The sequence below is a fragment of the Cygnus atratus genome, chromosome 2, assembly GCF_013377495.2.
Source record: "Cygnus atratus isolate AKBS03 ecotype Queensland, Australia chromosome 2, CAtr_DNAZoo_HiC_assembly, whole genome shotgun sequence".
Taxonomy (NCBI): domain Eukaryota; kingdom Metazoa; phylum Chordata; class Aves; order Anseriformes; family Anatidae; genus Cygnus; species Cygnus atratus.
In genome coordinates this window covers 70,254,350-70,273,272 of record NC_066363.1, presented here as the reverse complement: position 1 = coordinate 70,273,272, position 18,923 = coordinate 70,254,350, and the positions used below count along the sequence as shown (strand labels likewise).

The following is an 18,923-nucleotide window of genomic DNA, read 5'->3' as shown; positions in this document are numbered from 1 at the left end:
AGCAGGCTCTTGCTGCCTAGAGACTCTCCTTTGCTTTCTTGCACCAGAGCTTCTCTGTCAGCCTTGCCAACAGCTGCTGCTGCATGTCCCAAGCTCAACAGGTTTGCTCACATGCTTTGGTTTTCATCTTGCTGGCTTTTGGCCCCATTCAGCTTAGGTATGAGGAAAGGAGTGCACAGAGAGCAAAGCCCTCATGTGCTGTGGGTACACAGAGATGGGGGAAGAAGGTGTGAAGGGGGGATTGATTTTCCCCTTCTTACTCCTTGCCTGGCACCTCGAACCAGCCTGTGTGGTCCCCATTACACCACGGTGGGGCAGCCAAGCCCCCCTTATCACATTCTCTCTCCACTTTATGGCTGCATGCAACCCTAGCTGGCTGTATGCGAGTCATGAGGCAACTTGAGGAAACATAAGAAGCTTTTTCTCTGGGGCTTATCCCTTTCTAAAGAGGTGCTGAGACACTGCATAGTCACCATGCTGGCTAACACAGTGGTTGTTGGGACAACAGGACTAAAACCAAGGGATGCTTTACTTTAGTGTGGAGAATCACACCTCCCTAGCTGGAGCTGTGACAGGCTGATGATGCCTTTACAAACCTTGAGCTGCTTTGTCACCAGTGGCTCACCAGTGGGTCACATTTGCTCACTCACCTTTGACTCCTTCTGTAACCCACTCTCTCTCCTCCCAGAATAAATTCTGACCATGCTTCTCTAAGGCACCTACCTCTATGCTGCATTCAAAAGTCCCTCACGGTGTTGTGGGGCCTTAGGCCCTGCCCTTCCCTCCTGTTTCCGCTTAACTAACTCTGCTTTACTCAGCATTAACATATATCTTCCTAAATAATGCATAAGCTAATCATTGCTTATATTCCCTTGGACCAGGGGCAAGTAATGAACTCAGCACAAATCATTCTAGATACTGACAGTAGTGCGGCTGAATAATGGGCTCCATTAATAATGCTAAACTTACTCGTCACACAGTAAGACGGCCCTTGTTTGGCATGGGATTATTTGATAAAAATACTCCGGTAAAAACATTGAAGGATGAAGGAAGGATGGCAGGAGGATATTAAAGTTAGCTGGTGACCTAAATATATAGCAATATATGTGGCAGACTTGGCGCCTTACAAGCATCAGAAGCTGAGGCACAGTGCTACAGCCTGTCAGAAGGCTGGTGAGCCAAACTTCACCAGTCCTCTTTGCTTTCTCTTTAAAAAGATGTGCTGAGTTCATTGGGTAAAGTGCAATTCTGTCAGCAGAAGGGCTGATTTTACCTGCGATCTGGGGAGATTAGAGGAAAAAAAAGTTCTTTAACTCATTGGATTATAAAAAGAAAAAAAAAGGCTCATTCGCAAAATATTCTGTTCCTTTCAGAGAACAGGGTTGCTGGTAAATAGTCACCACTAAGGGGAAGTTATAAGGTCAAATTTTGTGTAACAGCAAGGTGCCACCAGTCATGCTGCAGCAGACTGAGTGCATCCAACCTGTGCAGGAGCAGCAGCTCCCACTGAGTTTCTGTGGGCTTTTAGGCAACCGGCAATGTAACTCAACAGTTGAGTATGGGACACTGCCACATCCTGCCCCATGCCAAATTCTGGAAAAAAACATGTCTGTATTGACTTGTCATTTTAAGGCACACAAAGGCAGGCAGAAAGCTCACACTGATGCTTATTAAAGTCAGAGCAATGCCTTGGGGTGTGTTTACTATGAGAAATGCTACTTACATGGGTAAAAACAGACTTAGCCTCATAAAACTATAGAGCTACCCCCACCCCTGCACAACTTGCCTCTTGGCAGAGTTACATAAACTTAACTGTACCCTTTCCGGATCCAAACTGCCTGGTCTCCAACAACCTTGGCTGCAAGTTCCCCTTCCTGGACCACCCCCTCCCACAAACCAATGAGCCTGGTGGCAGAAAGTGTGAATCTTTGACACTGACAAGCTACTTACGTTGGCACCACGGGTTGAATAGTATGTAAGTGTCAGTCGCCGAGTTTCTGTGCGTCCGGATGATGCCAAAGGGAGTCCAGATAGCAACATACAGGCGAAATTTCCCAACAATGCAGGTGGCAGAGGACATGATGGACAGGCGAATGGAATTGTTCTCCTTGTGGATAATCTTGGCTCCCCACTCCCCAGGCTTCAGCACGTCACCTACAAGGATCGGGATGTAGGTGCCCTTGTTTGGCTGTGGGTAGCGACCTGGAGAGACAGGGGGTTAACTCCATGAAATGGTCACCTTGGGAAACAGAGACACTCTCAAAACAACAGTCCTCTGCCCCTTTGTCTATTTTCAGCAGAGATGGCAAATGTTAGTGCGCAGAGATCACCTATCTCCCTTAGAGCTTCACACAGTGCCTGGTCACTTGTGTTGCTGCCACCCGAGCACACACACCACCTCCCAACAGGCAACCTATGCAGGCACCCCCTCCCATCTCGCTCCAGAAAGCTTTGGTTTTGCTGGCTTGGGCACTGCGAGGAGTGTACCTGTAGCAGCAAGAGCAGGGGCTGTCCCAGGCTTTCCTGGCTCAAAACTGTTTATCCTAGCACAGTGAGCTGTACTCCAGCCTTGGAGTTAGCTATGTCATTGGTAAGCATGAATAAGAGTTCCTTCCAAAGTTCAGATGCACCCATCACCCTCTTTGCTAACATGCAAGTGCCTACTGGGGCATAGATGTTGGCTTTGGGGCTCTGTAGCAGAGCAGAGCCTTGCTTTTCTCACTGCACCACAGCACCAACAAGCAGAGGCTCTTTCACACATACCCACACAGATGAGGCAGAGGAAATACAAGTCTGTCTGCCAGTGGATACCCAATGCTCAGTTCTTGCAAGCGCCTGTTGGATGCAGTGGGAACTGATTCTGGGTACCCAGAGTATGGATGAATGCATCTAGGCTGGATAGCCAAATTTTCTCTGCAAGCAATGGACCCCAAAGCATGACACACCTCCAAAGTACTGTGCATGATGTTCTGCCTCGTATCAAAACAAATCATGCCCCAGAGAAGATTATTTTACTTGCCAAGTATAAAAAGCATCTAGATGGATAAACTATGTGCAAACATGTACACTGCCAGAATTCAAGTTAGGTGGGAAGGATTACACCCCTTGAGCTGGAGGCAGAGCCAAATTATATCTGGAATCCAACCAGTGGTGTAGACAAAAAAGATACTTGTGAGAAGACTGAATTCCTTATATCATTCTCAAATCTATTCTTCTTTTCAGATTTTAGGCTTAAAGTTATACTCTCATTCACAGATAAAGTAACAAAAAGCACGAAAGCAGAAAGACAGACTTCTCTATTTTTCCTGAGTATTACTTAAGAGCTTCAAAATTAAATGCAAAGGGGCTTTGATTTTCTTGTTTGCTTACTGTTACACAGTTGATGTAGAGATAAATCCAGATCTGAACACTGCTACATTTTGGGAAAGGGCAACTCCAGCTTTGAATTTGAAGCTTGTGATCTGCCATGAACTCTGTGTTTCTAAGAAATCTGGGCCTACTGCACTTCATCCAAAATATTATTCAGTACACATAAACTTCCAATTTGCAGATTTTCAGTACAAATAAATAGCCCAGTTTCCCTGAAGGCCAGGGATGCTGTAACCCATGAAACCCACTCAGATCAGTGAGGGATGCAACAGAGGGAAGAGACCTACAGAAGAAAGAAGGAGTAGAATAAGAGAGCAAAATCAATAGAAAACACTAGAAGATAAAGCACAGGACACTTCAAAAATAAGCCATCAAAGGAAAGACAGTCTAGAGAGAAGAGCCTACAGAGGTAACAGAGATGAGAGTCTTGCGTCTGCTAACAATTGTGATCTGAGAGCTGAGCACATTCTTGTTCTTTGTAGTGGAACTGGGTATGACCCAGCTTGCCTCTACAGTTGATGTTTTGCTTCTAGATTTGACATAATTGTTGTTTTTCTTTTAATTTATTTTTTTATAAGCAGTCCACTCTAACAAAGCTGCAGAGCAAACCAAGTAATTGAACTGACACCCTCTAAAACCATTAACAAGTGTACTTTTTAAAACACCTTCTTTTCCTCTTTCAGACAGGTGGGAGGGAGGGAGAGATCAGTATTTTAGCATGTTTAGGAAATGACACTGTCAGCCTCTGTCCCTACTGGGGACAGAAGGAGGTGTGCTGTAGCAGGGGCTCCACACCAACACATGTCCCACGTGTGCTGGTAATGGGGAAGCTGCAGAATCTCTCCCCAGTAAATTTGCCCATAGGAACCAGACAGGATCCCAAAGGGGCCATGAGGCCTTTGCAATGCATCTTGCTGGAAACCTCCTCACCCGCACTTCATAGGTGGCTTCGCAAAGGTACCAGGCCTCTGGCATCCTCACTTTTCTGAAGCCCCTACATGAAAAACCCCATTTACCCTTCAAAACAGCAATGGTCCCTCTCTTATGCAAAGTTACAAGACACCCTTATCTATCTGCTGCTTCGCAAGGGAGCACCTGTAGCTGCTGCTGAGGAGTATTCAATATCCTTTCAGCCCAGCATCCATGCATGCACCCCACAGCCGCACCCCTGCAGTAAGAGAGGCCACTGCACTGTCCTGCATGAGAAGGTGTTCTGGGATATTGCCTGCAACCCTAGCAGGGATGCCAGGGAAGGGATATCCTAGAAGTCAGGATGATTTGCAGGTGTTATAAACAGTATATACAAGCAAATATTATTTGCTGCTGGCAGGCAGGGTTTGGGTGCTTGCTAACAGTTGCACAAAGCCTGAAGCCAGGAGGAAGGCTGGGAAGATGGGTGGAGCCCTCAAGAGCATAGTAAACAATTTCCAACATTTTCTTTGAGGAGAAGACAGCTTCTCTCATCTTCTGAAATGAATACCAAAATGCAAATGGAAGAGCAAGGGAATTGTTACTTCTGAAAGGAGCTTGTAGAGCTGATTTGTAATCACACATCTAGACACCTGACAGCACCAGCCACACTAGTCTCATATACACACATCTGTTGTCTTGATACTAGAGCACTATGAAGCTGAGTATCTTTGGCATTACATGCCAAGGTTGCTGGCAAAAACATCCCTGTGTAGGTTTAGTACTATGTTTATCAACACTGTAGGGAAGTTGTCTCGAGACGACTTGGCCATTGGAATCTATGTACATCTTGAGCACACATTTCTGGCTGGAGTGTAAAAGAAGGGCCAACTTTGGCTCATAGCTGGGATATCTGTGATGTCAGCCCTTTCACAGAACGGATAATGTGCAGTGGTGATTCCACTCTCTGGTTAAGAGTCTCTAAGGAATGAGATTCAATGATATCCAAATACTCATTACCAAAAGCCTGTGAACGCCTGGCAGAGTACTCCCTGGAGGATCTCGTGCTAACCAAACCCACAGAGAGGCAGGAGGGTGTGTTTGGGTGCATGTCAGGACCAGGAGCCATGTAGTGAGGATAAACTCTTATGCTGACAAGGAGGGCGTTTCTGCCAGCAGCATCAGCTGGCTCAGCATCCCTCATGCTCAGATTTGCTCCAGGAGTTGGCAGCCTGTACCACGCTCTGCAGCCAGTACTCCATGGTTGCCTCACTCCCCAGTGCTCACGTGTGTTTTGGGTGTAGGAGGCCCTGGCCCTCACAGGAGGACATTTCACAGCAAATTGTGAAAGACGAAGTTGTTGTATGACACAATGCCGTTGGGATGTCCCTGTCTCTTCTCTCTAACAGTACACAGAAATGGGAAAACGCAGTCTGAAAATTCAGAAAGCCCAGAGGTTGCTGCACTATTACCATCAGGCATAGTGTGCCTTTTTTATAGGCTCCTTTTGCAGCTTGGAAGATATCCAGTACTGAATGACAGCTGCTGACTGTCCTGCCTTCAAGGCAGGACAGGGCAGCAGAGAATTCACAGTGACCCTCTTTCAGGGGCCTCCAGCTCTCTGCATTTCATTGCAGAGGTAGGTACTGAGCCATGATACTGCCAGAAACCTGTTCTGCTTTTACAGAAAGCTCCTTTTTACAGAAGCTTTAATGACACAAACATATCAATTTCTCTTGCTGCACAGTTCACAGGCCTTTGGTCCTTCTTTCTTCCTTTCTTATCCCACCTTGGTTCCTGTAGCTATCCAAGCTTGGTTCCTGAAGCTCCTACTCACTTCAGTTGCAGCTCAGCTCTGCACCTCCTGGGGTTTCCAGGCATGCAGGAAAAGAAGAGCAAAATAGCTGCTATCACTACTGAAGGAGCGCTGGTCTCTCTCAGTGCTGCATCACAAGGCTTTAAAAGTAAATAAGCATGTGAGCAAAGGTCTGTATGGTGAAATGTACTATGACTGATGCATGTGTGGTTGTAGGCATGTATGGCATTATCCTCCCCACTCCCAACACACACTTTACAGGTGCAAAAAGAAGAGTGCAGTGTTTGTTAAAACTTGCCAAGGTCTACTTATGCAGCAGCGGAAGAATGAGGCATTTAAAACAGGACTGTGGCTACACACGCATGCACTCAAAATGAGTTATCCTTAACATATGCCTCAGCTCCTTAGCATGTCAGCTCCCGGGCCTGTCAGGCATGGAGACAAGCTGTGCTTAATTCTGGATAACACTGCTGCACCAGAGAGGGATTTACAGCAACAGAGGGAGAGCGAGAGAGAGGTACAGCAAGTTCAGTCGGCAAAACACAAGCGCTCCTCCTCCAGCTCCCCAAGTCTGCCAAGTCCCAATGTTGCTCTTCCTTCCAAGTTACTAACAGGAGACCAGGGCTTTCTTGAAGGGAGGCTCTTCCTCCTCCCTTGCCCAGCCACCTGGAAGCTCCTGTCTCCACTGAGTTAATTTTTTCCCTCGATTCCCAGTGGCCATGTATGTGTGTGTGTGCACTTAACAGCTCCTAGATAGTAGCACAATCTGTGGAGGGACCGATGGGTGCTCTCAGATAGGCCCTACAAAAGTCCGTGGCTGTTTTACTGCAGGCAGGGAGGAGAGAAAATTTGGTAGCACAGAGATGAGAGATATAGTTAGCTTCAGGGGACTTTTCCTTCTTGATGGAAGTAGATTACCTCAAAAGAAAGGGAGGTGAACAAACTACTTCTCAACAGCCTTTTTAGGGATCCTCATTAGAAGATTGTATTTTAAAGGAGTTGAGGAATCTGTCTCCTTTTGGGAAATACATCATACACAGTAAGGTTAACAATTACCCTGTTTCATTAGTTTCATTAGTTTTTCATTATTCATTAGTTTTCATAATTCATTAGTTTTATCTAGATACATTTTTCAATACAAACAGCGGCAAATCTATCTCAATGCCAGCCCTGGAAATAAAATAATTGTGACAGGTCGATAAATATATTGGAGCTTGAAGACACAGTAAAGAAGAACAAGAAGGAAAGGAAGGAGAAGGAGGAGAAGAGAGAGAGAAAGATGTAAAAAAATAGAGAGAGAAAGAGGAGAAAGAAGGCAATGGGATGACAGGGGAGGAGAAAGAAAAAAAAAAAAAGAAAAAAAGGAAAAAAGAAAGAAAAGAGATGCTGTAATAAAAATCCCAAACAACAAGTAAGAATGATAAACTTAAAAAAAAAAAAACACAAACAAAAACAACAACAACAACAAAAAACCAGCAGTGTCTCTAAGTCACTGCTTTAATATTGCACCTGGTTCCCTCCCACCATCAAATCCCATTGCCTTCAAAAGTGCTGCATACAAACTTGGAAATGTAGGAAATCTAAATATCTTCAAATAATTTTTGCTTATGGCTCCAGATAGGAATCCTTAATATCTGACCACTTTGTCTCAGGAGTGTATGTTACGAGTACTTTACAGTTGTAAAACATACATCGGAGTCATGTGCCTTAGCTATTAAAAAGCATTGAAAAATACAGCTAGATTTTAAATGCCACTTGATACTGCTGCAGCAGTGCAAAAGAAGAGCAGAATAAAGATCCCTTTGAAATAGAGAATTCATGGAGCATCTCAAAGAACTCCCTGCTCTCTGCTGCTCCAGGACCTGGATGGGAATTCCAGAGGGGAGAAAAGAAATACTCTAATGCCTTCATTCAGCAAGTGAGGAGTTCTGTTTTTCTTTGCTAAGAGCTGACAAACAGGTCTTTTCTCTCCCTGGAATCAATTGCTAGGAAATGTTCTCCACTGCTAATAAATTACTTTCTTCCTCAAAATGGGACCATCTTGAGAAAACGGGAGTCAATGTGAGAAAGGCCACAGTCTCTGTGTTCATGTCATGTAATTTTCTATAATCTTTCTTTTTTTGTTGTTGTTCTCTGTTAAACGGGAAAATAGGGTATCATTGATTCTGAGATGATCAGCATTGTACCCCTGGTTACTCAGTTGAACTCAAATGTGCTTCTGACTATAGGTGGGAATTTGGTGTCACCTAAATATGGAATCAGCTCTAACACCTTTTTATTCTTAGCTACTTTCATCTGTTTATAGCTATTCCTCTGGACCCTGCCTGGGATTGTAAAAAAAGGAACAGTACATCTCCAGTCTCATCTCAGTCCAGAAGCTGATGATTTATAGCCTGAGGAGTACATACAGGCAGGTACGTGGGTGCCCAGATGTGTGGAAAGGTGATAGTAGCTTAGAGGACTGGGATGTATGGTTATTTGAGGAGTATGCCACTGAATAAAAGGTTCATAATAATGTTTAGGACTAGACCAATATATATGGATTTATGAAGCCATTTAAGGAAAATGCAAACAGACAACAATTTATGAGGGTGTGGGGAAATATATCATTAGAGTAAGGATGTACCATATAAACTCATCAAGCTCTCTAGGATTTACAGCCATGTACAGGAAACTACTATTAAAAGCAAGATTGAAGGCTGTACAAGCCCATCTAATCATACATCTGCTTTTCAGAGAAATCACTGCCAGTGCAGCAGCGATTGTGGAAACTGCAGCACCCATGCCAAGCTGGCTGCCCCAGGTGTGCCATGCTCAGACAGGCTGAACCCTGCACAGTGTACAACTAAGAGCCGCACAAAGTAGCCAGTCACCATGCGGGTGGTAGCTGGGAGGGATCAAGATGGGTGAAGGATTCATTGGCTCCTCTGGATTCCCTAGGTCTCCAAGCAAACAGAAATTGTTCAAATTGAATGGCTCTTTCATCTCACCCCCAGGCCAATAAAATGAGTATTTCCCGAGAGGTAATGTTCACCTTTCTTCTCATTAAAGCCAGGAAGCAGGCTGCAAGAAAGGAAATATGTGGTGATGGAGCAGCTCCCAAACTACTGGTACTGAAGCAGGGCTGCAATCCAGCACAAGAACTGGAATAGTATCCCATTGCACTTTATACGTGGATATTTTTCCATGTGGATTTTTGGTACGCTCATTTTTTTCTATACTTTGGCAGACATTTACAGTCCTCATTTAATGAAGCATTATATGGGAAACTGAATTACAGTAATTCACATGTTAGCACTTCAGCCAGTTTCGCTGATGATTACTCTATGGAAAACAGTCTGTTAAGGCAAAAAGGACTTTAGTCATAAGGAATCCTCCCCGAAGGATGTCAGTCAAAATGCCTTTCAAGAGATTGGGTGAAGTATTTATATATTTACACACACATATTTGTCTGTAAATTTTATCCCATGGATTCTAGTCTCTGTGTGAATGGTTTTTATATGGACTGTGGATTAAAAAAAAATATACTAAAGATTGTTCTGGGAGTGTTTGAGACAAAATTTCACATAACGCAAGAAGAATTTGTCCAGGGTACCCTTGATTCATTATCAATTAGAAGGATTAAGCAGTCTCTACTTGCTTCATTAATCATCTTTTTAATGATGCAAAGGAAGCAAAATTAGGAACAAAAAAGAGATGTAAAACTAAATTTTAGGGAATAAAGGAAATAGAATAGCTCTGCATACACACAGTACCAAGCCATTACCATCGTCGTATTTTTTTCAGGAGCAAAATTAGTCTTCAATGGATAAAAACTCTGTGATGGATTAATGTCAGTGCTGGGAAACTTCCAGTGCTGGGGACTAATAATTTCTGAATAACTTTGTATAAACAGCACTCGCTGCAGGCACGGCACAGCTAAAACAGATGTTTTCTCAGCTCCAGCCAAATTCCCTGGGAGCCAAAGTTAGTTGTCCCTACCAAAAGTTTCTTTGTACCTTAAAGCACATTGAAACACCCCAAAGATCCTACATCTCATGGACAGCCTGGTCCACATTGCCAGGGGTAATCTCTTCACCCTTGGAGATTCTAAAAAACTGCCACCAGTACAAGGCCCTGAGCAGCCCGAGCAAGCTGGACCTGCTTTGAGCAAAGGCTTGGACATGAGACCTCCAGAGGTCCCTCCAACCTAGATATTCTATGGTTCTGCTACACTGTTTGAAATCCACTGCTCAGGCACACCAAGAGCTCCTTGGAAAGGTTATTTTACAACAGCCTGCCAGTACTTCTTCATGTCCATCACTTTAAACTCTCAAACTCAGTACTTTCCTAGCAGGCATCACCGTGATTTCTTTGAAAAAACATTCTCTGAGGTCAAGCTGTGTCTGCTGTAAGGCTGTTGTCTGAGCCATTCCCTAGGTGTAGCTTCTGCCTGACTGTACTGAAGGGTAGGATTCACTTCCCCTGTCTTTAGTGATCTTAAAATCAAAATCTAGTCTGTGGAGTAGAGTCAACATAGGAAGACAAAATATCCAGAAGAGAATTCATCCCATTTTAAGACAGCAGGGCTAAACTGCCACCTGGAGGTGCCTGATTGCTTCCTCTGCTTACAGAGGCAACCTAGGCAATGTTTCTGGACTGGGTGCTAGTTTTCAGGCAACTGGCACTATGGGAGGTGAATGCCGACTCTTCAGGCAGACAAACAAACAATACTGGGTATAAATGAGGCACATCTCTGTGCAATGGTCTGACAGCACAGCACTGAAACCTTCAGCATTCAGTGCCCATCCCTAAGCATGAGAAATCTCCTCCTTCTCCCCCTTAGGGCACTAAACATCAGACTTGCCACTAGAAGGAGAGTCAAACAGATCACCTCTGGATGAAGTGACTGCAGCATCCTAAATCTCCTTCTCATTGGAGGAATGTTATTTTGCTTTCTGTTACTAGCCTCTGAGGACAGATGTACTGTATTTTGACCACATGTGCATAAAGAGAAGCAATCGTGGAACGCTAAATATTAACTGATTCCTAGAAGAGGAGCTTGAACATCTCAGCTCCCAGTTGAATATCTGTGAGCTAAATTCCTTCTAGCAAGAGGGCAGAGGTGATCACAGAAGCAGACACTTAAAAAACAGGAGAACACAATAGTACTGTATCCTAGTCTGATTATGCAGTACTTTTCAGATGATTCCCTGTCACCACACATGGGACATCAGTGCTGCTATTCCCATTTCACAGAAGAGAGAGTAACGGTGAAGAATGAGAAGAGAAAGAGAATTCAACCACACACCCAGCGCTGGCTCCAAAATCATCATTCATTACTGAGTTTGTTGCAAAGTCTGTCCGGGCTAAGGCTGTGTTTAATGCTATTCCTAATGTGGCTGAGGATGAAAGTTTTTTTATTCAGGTTTAGAGATTCAGGGTAAAACCGCAGACAAAAGTGTGTTAGGAAAGAGCAACACAAAAATAAACAAATAGCTTGTCTTAAGTGGACTATGCAACATCAAAAGAAATGTTAAATTTCTTCTTCCAACATAGAATATCTGATTAAAACAAATGCAAACAGCACACAATGCAATAAAAAACAAATGTTCCATTTTCCACTTCTTCTTGCTACAGCTGTTTGTTTTAAACATATAAAGATTAAGGGAACAGTCTTGAATTTAATTAAATCCCAAAAGAACGAATGATATTTATGCATATTAAATTTTTAAAGGCATTTGTGGCTGTTCAGCCAATCACTCACTGGACTGTCATAACATGCCTCCCAACCCTAATTTAAATTAGAAAGAAGAGACCCATGGAAAAAAAAAAAATGCAGACAGTAACCTTTTCTCTGCACATATGTTTAAGAGATAAACGCCCATCTAGCTATAAAAGGCAACAAATCTAATAAACGTCCACATCATCATAATTCAGTGGTAGAAAAAAAAATTGATGTTACAAATTTTGGAACTGTATCTCTCAGGAAAGTAAATTGCAACATCAATTCAAACCCATTTTTAAGAGTTTATAGTTGGAACATTGATGTCTTGACACAGAAACTCACAGATCATTCTGGATGAAACCAGGGCTTTCCCAGAACTGTGATGTATGGAGCAGCATTTTGTGGGGCCATCTTCGGAGCACAGCAATAAGCCACAGCCTGTCATATACTTTTCCCCTTCTCTAGCTAGGTTATGCCCTTAGTCCTATAAGTCTAGTCCTATACCTTCAATAAGCCAAAAGGTACATTAGGATCTGAGTCTCTGAGGAAGATCTCCTGGTGAGAAGAAAAAAATGCTTTCTTGGCTCTTTTTGAAGTAAATCGAGAAAGCATCTGATATGATCCCGAGTAGGTTTCTGGTCCAATGCTACAATCTCTGAATCTTTTCCCTGGTTAGCAGGTTGGCTCCAAATGTAGGCCATGAAATCATAAGGCCTTCAGTTCTTCCACACTGCTTAATTTTTCCCCATTGTGTATTCAACATTTTGTCATCTCGGTTCATACACAGCATCTCTCCCACCTCAAACAAGAGACTCCTCCTCCCTGCATCTCCTAAACAGTAATGATAAATGTTTCCTGTTCCATCTACCTTTCAGCATTGCCACATGATATTACACATATACCTTTGAAAGCTCAATAAAGTACAGCTTCTTGCTAAACAAAAAGCCTCAAATACTGCTCCTGCTTCTCTCAGAAGTAATTCAGTTGATTCTTTCTTGATTAAGGGTTCACAGCCTGTTTAGAAAAGCATTTCTTTGCCTTTGGTTAAACATGTTTTTATGGTTTATCAATCATAACAGGAAAAGACCTAGACATTAAGTACTGATGTGTTCCTGTTAATGAGAGGCTCTTCAGACTTTGCTGAAAAAACAGCTTTTGCCAGGCACTTACCTATCAAATACTCCAGCCAGAATTGGTCTGTCTCTGGCTTGTAGGGTCGGTTGAAGTCAATCTGGATTTGGAAAGGCTGCCCTCGACGCACTATCAGCTTAGGGTTGTAGTACTTGTCAGTATGGTGCTGCTGCTTGTTAATCTCATAGGGTTCCTTGAACATATGAATGTCCACAACACGCAGGTAATCTGCAGAGGCACACAAATGAGCAGAGAGAATAGTCACAGTCTTGATATCACCAACACTAAAGGCCCTGTCTTTCACTTCCCCAGCACTGCCTCATCGAGAAACAACAGCCAACGGAGCATGTTGGATCTGTTTGAGGCTCGCACCTTCCTGTCCGAGCTGGGTTTTAGGGACTGAAACTTCTCTGTCCACTTGCTGTTGTTGCAGAGGCTGTAAGGCTTCTAGTGGCTGATGAAAGCAACTGCGGAAAGTGCAGGTTCCTATGGGGTGAAAGCTGAATGCCCCCAGGGAGAGCTGTGCTCTGTCTTTGCTTTGGCATCAGCTTTCTGTGAGTCTGCGCCTCGCTGACACTAGTTTGCCAGTACAATCAGTGGGCCTTTAACAGCTGTGGCCTCATGTCTCCCTTCTTGCAGCCCTCCATTTGTAAAACACAAATTCACAGGGTTTTTTTGATGCTTAAATACATTAATGTTTATAAAGCACGACTGCTACCAAGTGCTGCAGAGCCTGAGAGGCAGTTAATGATCTTGCATTCAGCTGAGAGCTTGGATGTCTGTATTAAATAAAGCTTTAGTGTACTGTATGCGTCTAGACTCGGCTTCTCAGAACACCTCTACTGCTATTAGCATCTTTTATGAAAACTCAATATGACATTACAGTATATAATTACAGTATAAAGTTATAGGCAAATAGCAGTGGGTATCTATAACATGCACAGGCAAAGTACATGCCTTGCTCCCTTCAAATCAGGGCTATCTAAAGGGTTATAGCTGCCAGAAGTTAGCCTGCTCAGCTAATGACCAGTGTGCAGAGGCACTGGGATAGCCAAAGGCACTGGCAGTCACCACCAACTGCATGACTACTACACTGGGAATCTTCACAGTGGGAGCTTTCTCACACAACGGCTCCTTCCATACACACATTTAAGTTGTATGCATTCGTTAGTTTCACAGCGAGTTCCAGCAAACAGTGAGCAATCATATCAAAATGAACTGGACATCATTTCTCCTACATGTTTGGACAGATAATCAGGAAAGCTCTGCCAGGAGGACCATTATTGCCACAAGGAGAGAGACAGAAGAGTGAAGCTTGATTTGCAGCTCTCGACTTGCATTTCCAGGTGCTGACAGTTAGAAACTAGCTAATTTCTGCATTTTATACTGATGCTACAGAGCCAAACTCATGCCTGGCAAAAAGAGGTGCACACTTACAGCAGCTGGTAGAGCTGTGTGTACTCACAATGGTGGCTAATTTGGCCTGCTACTGAGTACACTGTGAGCAGGAATGATGCACTCAGCGAATGAGTCGGATATCCAAACTGCTGAGAGCTAAACATGGCCCATTTCACAGAACCTCAGAAAACGGCTTCGTGCACAGCTTTTCCCTGGAGGCAGGAAGACACAGAAGACAGGCAGGCTCTGGGCAAGCAGCAGAGCCACCGCCTATCTGGTGTGTAGCCTCCAGGCTGCAGTAGCGTGGGCATTAGCCCTGCCCTTCTGCAGAGATGTGTTCAAAACATTAGTGAAGTTGCGTGGGCAGCAATGCCCTGGGCAGCAGCATGGTTCTTTTCCTGCCCCAGCCGAGTCACCCAGCCTGGGCTCTGGGCGACATCTGATGGAAGGGAGGTAAATATAGGCAGCAGGATCTGGTCCCTCTGGTGCGTTGTCACCACCAGCTACTCATACCTGCCCTGTGGGAAACAAAAGGAAAGGAAACTGCCCGACGACATGCCAAGATAAAGATCCTTTCATGGAAAAGCTCTGTAGAACTGAAGCAAAAACCATTTGCCTCCTGTCAACCTCATCTGCAGAAAGGCTGAGACAAGCTTAAAGTCCCATGGCAATGTTATTGTTATTCTCTGCTCAATTCTCTAGGCTTCTGGAGTAACTTCTGTAGATCCCCACTGGCTTTAGTGCTGGCTAAAGTAACAGAGATGGTTCTTGTGTGAAACTTTAAATGCTTTGTGCTCAGAAATAACTCTCATTGACCCTCTATGAAATGGGGAATGTCTCCACCTCCCTCCCTGCAAAACTTACCCATGTTCCCTCATAATAATGCTGACAAAGCTCATAATTAAATTATGTGAGGCACAAATTTCCTGGAGGGCTGTGAAGACAGGGCAGGGGGAAGTCTCTCCTGTTTTCTCTCCCAACCTCTCCCTGGCTGAAAACATTCTATGTAAAAGTTGCATATTGCAGCGCTGTGAGAGGTGAAACTATCAGTAAGTTTGGCTCAGCTTCTGCTCGTTTCCAGGGAGGCATAAAAATTCTTTTGAACATTTGTTGTGTTTTCATCTCGTGTTCTGCAACAAAAGACCCTGCCCTTCTTTTGCAAGTTAGCCCATTCAAGGAGCTACAAAGCTAAGTCACCCCAGGGTGTCAGTTCAGCGTTTGCTTCATTTTTCCCAGGACTTTACAAGGCTCCTGTCAAAACACAGCTATGCACATGTGCATAAAACACATTTCACTCTCACTCTCAGTGTTAAAATGAACTTCTTTGAGCTCGCCAAATGAAGATGACCTGTGACTGAGCCCGTGTTAATTACAGTAATGATAATTACAGAGGACAAAATGTGAGCAGGGTAATGGGATGCGCGAACATCATCACCAGGAGTGGAGATGTCATCTAAAGGAAGGGTCCAGGCACTGTTTGCTTCACTGCTCAACTGTTTGTGAGGCATAGGTGGCCATCGAGGGCTCCTTTGAAGTCTGGACTATGTGATGGTTTGCTCACAGCCTCATCCACTATTTCATGCAGGTAGGCTTCCTGCAAAAGATGCAGCAGACTAATGTTTTCTTAAAGCTTTTGTAATGTTAAATTTGCATGGAAAAAAATGAGCACAAGCCTGAGCTGCTTTTCAATACCAAGAATAGCCTTCAAACATCAGGGTTTCTTGGAGAACCAGAGAGAAAGGGCTCTGGATTACAGACCAAGCAGTAGGAGTTTCCAAAGGAGGTGTCCCTCACTCTGCTAACAGGAGAAGCACGATTCCTTGGTGAGTCCATAAACTTTGCAAAGGTGGGCACATGGGGAGCTTGTGGGCCGTGCGGCTGCAAGGCTGTGTCTTCCCACCGAGCAGGCTGAACGTGTCAGGCCCACTCATAACACGATGTGGTGAGATGAGCTGGCTAGGAAGAACCAGGGGGAGGAAGCAGCACAGGCGTACTCACAGACACAGGCTTTTTGCTAAAGAAGCCTGCAGCAAGCAGCCTGCAGCAGGCAGCCCACTGACCTGGCTGGGAAGACAGCTGTCCCTGCAGCCTTCACCAGTCACCCCGGCTGTGATTCAGCGGAGTAGACGTGGGTGTCAGCAGAGAGCTAGTCGAGCTCGGCGTTTACCTCGTCCTAGAGTAGTAGCTAAAATAGGTCAAATGAATCACATCCTAAAAATGCCTGTTTCTTTCTGTTGGCTGTCAAGGGAAACAAGGGTGACTAGCTCAGCTGTAGACACCTACACCGCACAGATCAAGGGCAGGATTCAGCTCAAGACTGGGTCCTTTAAATTTAGGCATCTGAATGATGTGAGCCTGATACGCAAACCAGTGAGATCTGGTTGCTGCAGCCAGTGGAGCTGAGAGAAAGGTACCTGGAAGCAATACCAGGGTATGATGTCCAGACAAACTATGTCCTCACCTCCACCTGGGCTGGCTGTGTGTTGGCTGTCATCTGACTCAGCTGAAGACACCAACATTTAAATGTTTACAGCAGATGTCTCATCCTACCCCAAAGGTTATAAAACACCTTACTTGTAAAAGCTGAGATAAAAGCTTTTGCCTGCTTTTATCAGGGTGTTAGGGAAAGGAGATATGAGAATCACTACAAAAGGCTTGGACAACCCAGAAGTAAGAAGTATAGAAGGAGAAGGGAAAGGAAGTAGCACAAGCAATCCTCTGCAAGGACATGCCTTGCCCTGCTGTGCCCTGCTGCTCCAGCTCTGCCTGCAGACTCTCACTTCATGCCCCAGTGCTGCAAGTACTCTGGGCAGGTTCAGCTCCTGAACGCAAATCCCAGTCTGAGCTGCGTGTAGAAAGCATTTGGCTATAAACCTTTAACTTGCTCTTACAGGCAACTTAAACATCCTACCCCAAAATGGTGTGTCCAGGGACCACACATACATCAGCTGGCATCACAGGTGTAGATCACAGCTGATGTGTGGTGAAACAGGAATGCTGCTATGGTTCATTCTCTTCCCTTTCCCCCGCATTCAGGTCACCCCTTGCATGTTATTGCTACAAGCATTGCAGAGCTGGACTGCGTAGCAGAGCTGATCCATCTATATAGTGAATTTTGCCATTATGCTCAAACTTTTTTTTTCAGCCATACCAGTCCCATAGTCAAGCTGATTCTATGCCCACACAAACTCTTGCTTTGGACAAGGGCTGTTTTTCTCACCTGCCTGACCTTAAGCATCACCTTAAGCACATGGCAGGCTTCTGCCTCAACCCACTTGACCTCATATTCCTGTTTCCATTGCATTTCTGAGAAGCAAGAGGCTCCTGTGTACCAGCACCACACTTTTTTCAGAGCCTCATATAAAGCACAACAAAAAGCAATACGAATCTTTCCCCTGGTACTGGTGGGTTTTAGCTATAAGCTGCATTCCTTCCAAGGTACCCCACACCCTTACACATCAACTACGGTGAGCATAATGGACTTAATAGGACACCCAGTCAAGACCTTACATTACATTTGACACTTTAAACACCCGTAGTTTCCCCAGAGCTACAGGGTTGTTTGAAGAAGTTCAAGCAAAGTTTCTACAGTCTTAACATGCCAGTTGGTTTGCTTAGGCGTTTTTCTAAAGAAATGTTTTTTAAAGATATGTGTGTGTAATAAAGTGGGGGGACGTGTTTAAGGCATATTATTAGAATTACAGAAATAATGATTTTTAATAAGACTCTGTCCTTGTCACTGAAAATCTCTTTGCTTGTTTCCCAATGTGTAAAATGCAGTACTTAATGCTTGTCCACATTTATTAAGCACTCTTTTAACCTTGGATGAAAAGTCCCATATGAGTACTAAGTTTTATTACCTCTTTCTACTATGAGTGGCCACGTTCAATAGGTTCTGCTGTTAACCTCAAACAGGCCAAAAATTAATATAATTTGCTTGCTGACTCATTCAGAAGCCAATTGTGTTTTCTTCTAAACCAAATATTATTTATGTTTTTCAGGTTCACTCAAAAAATTTGGCATCGATAATGCATTCTGATTTGCCCATCCCTCGAATGATACTGTTTAGTCTTCCCAACCAAAAGACTGAGACACTTTTCACAGAAGTATTATTAACAATTTGTGGATTCCTTTTAGATCCTCAGTCATTTTTATGAGTGAGATGAACATCTAGAACATCTAGCAAAAACATTGTGCAACAGCTTCACAGTCAGTTTAAGACTGCACAAACCAGAAGAGCCATTAAAAGGCAAAGTTCCTGCTGCTCCCTTCACCCCCGTGCTGCCACAGCCATGCCTGAAGCCAACAGATGGGCCAGGCTGAACTGGAACCCAACCCTACTAAATTAAACTTTCTATTCTACATCTTCTCCTGTCAAAAATGCCTGGTTTTAACCCAGTGTCCTGACCTGCTTCACCACCAATTTCTTAGAGGAAAGGGGCTGGCCCAGAGTTAGGAAAAACCAACAGTGACAGGACCACATTTACTGGCAGCAGTGACAGTTAATGATGACTTTGGTTAGGAAACTACATTCATATTTGTATTCTCCAGCTACAGATGTTCAATGACACCCTGCTGCCAGCTCTGCAAAGC

At 44.2% G+C, this 18,923-nt stretch overlaps 1 protein-coding gene across 1 annotated transcript in view; it reads right to left on the bottom strand.

Moving 5' to 3' along the window:
* Positions 1-18,923, bottom strand: part of F13A1 (coagulation factor XIII A chain) — a 59,278-nt gene that overhangs the window by 39,794 nt on the left and 561 nt on the right. The window contains exons 2-3 of the mRNA XM_035560372.1: positions 12,972-13,160; positions 1,951-2,202 (exon numbers count right to left, since the gene is read on the bottom strand). Of these exons, the coding sequence (XP_035416265.1) occupies positions 1,951-2,202; positions 12,972-13,160 (441 nt within the window). The remainder of the gene's footprint in view (positions 1-1,950; positions 2,203-12,971; positions 13,161-18,923) is intronic.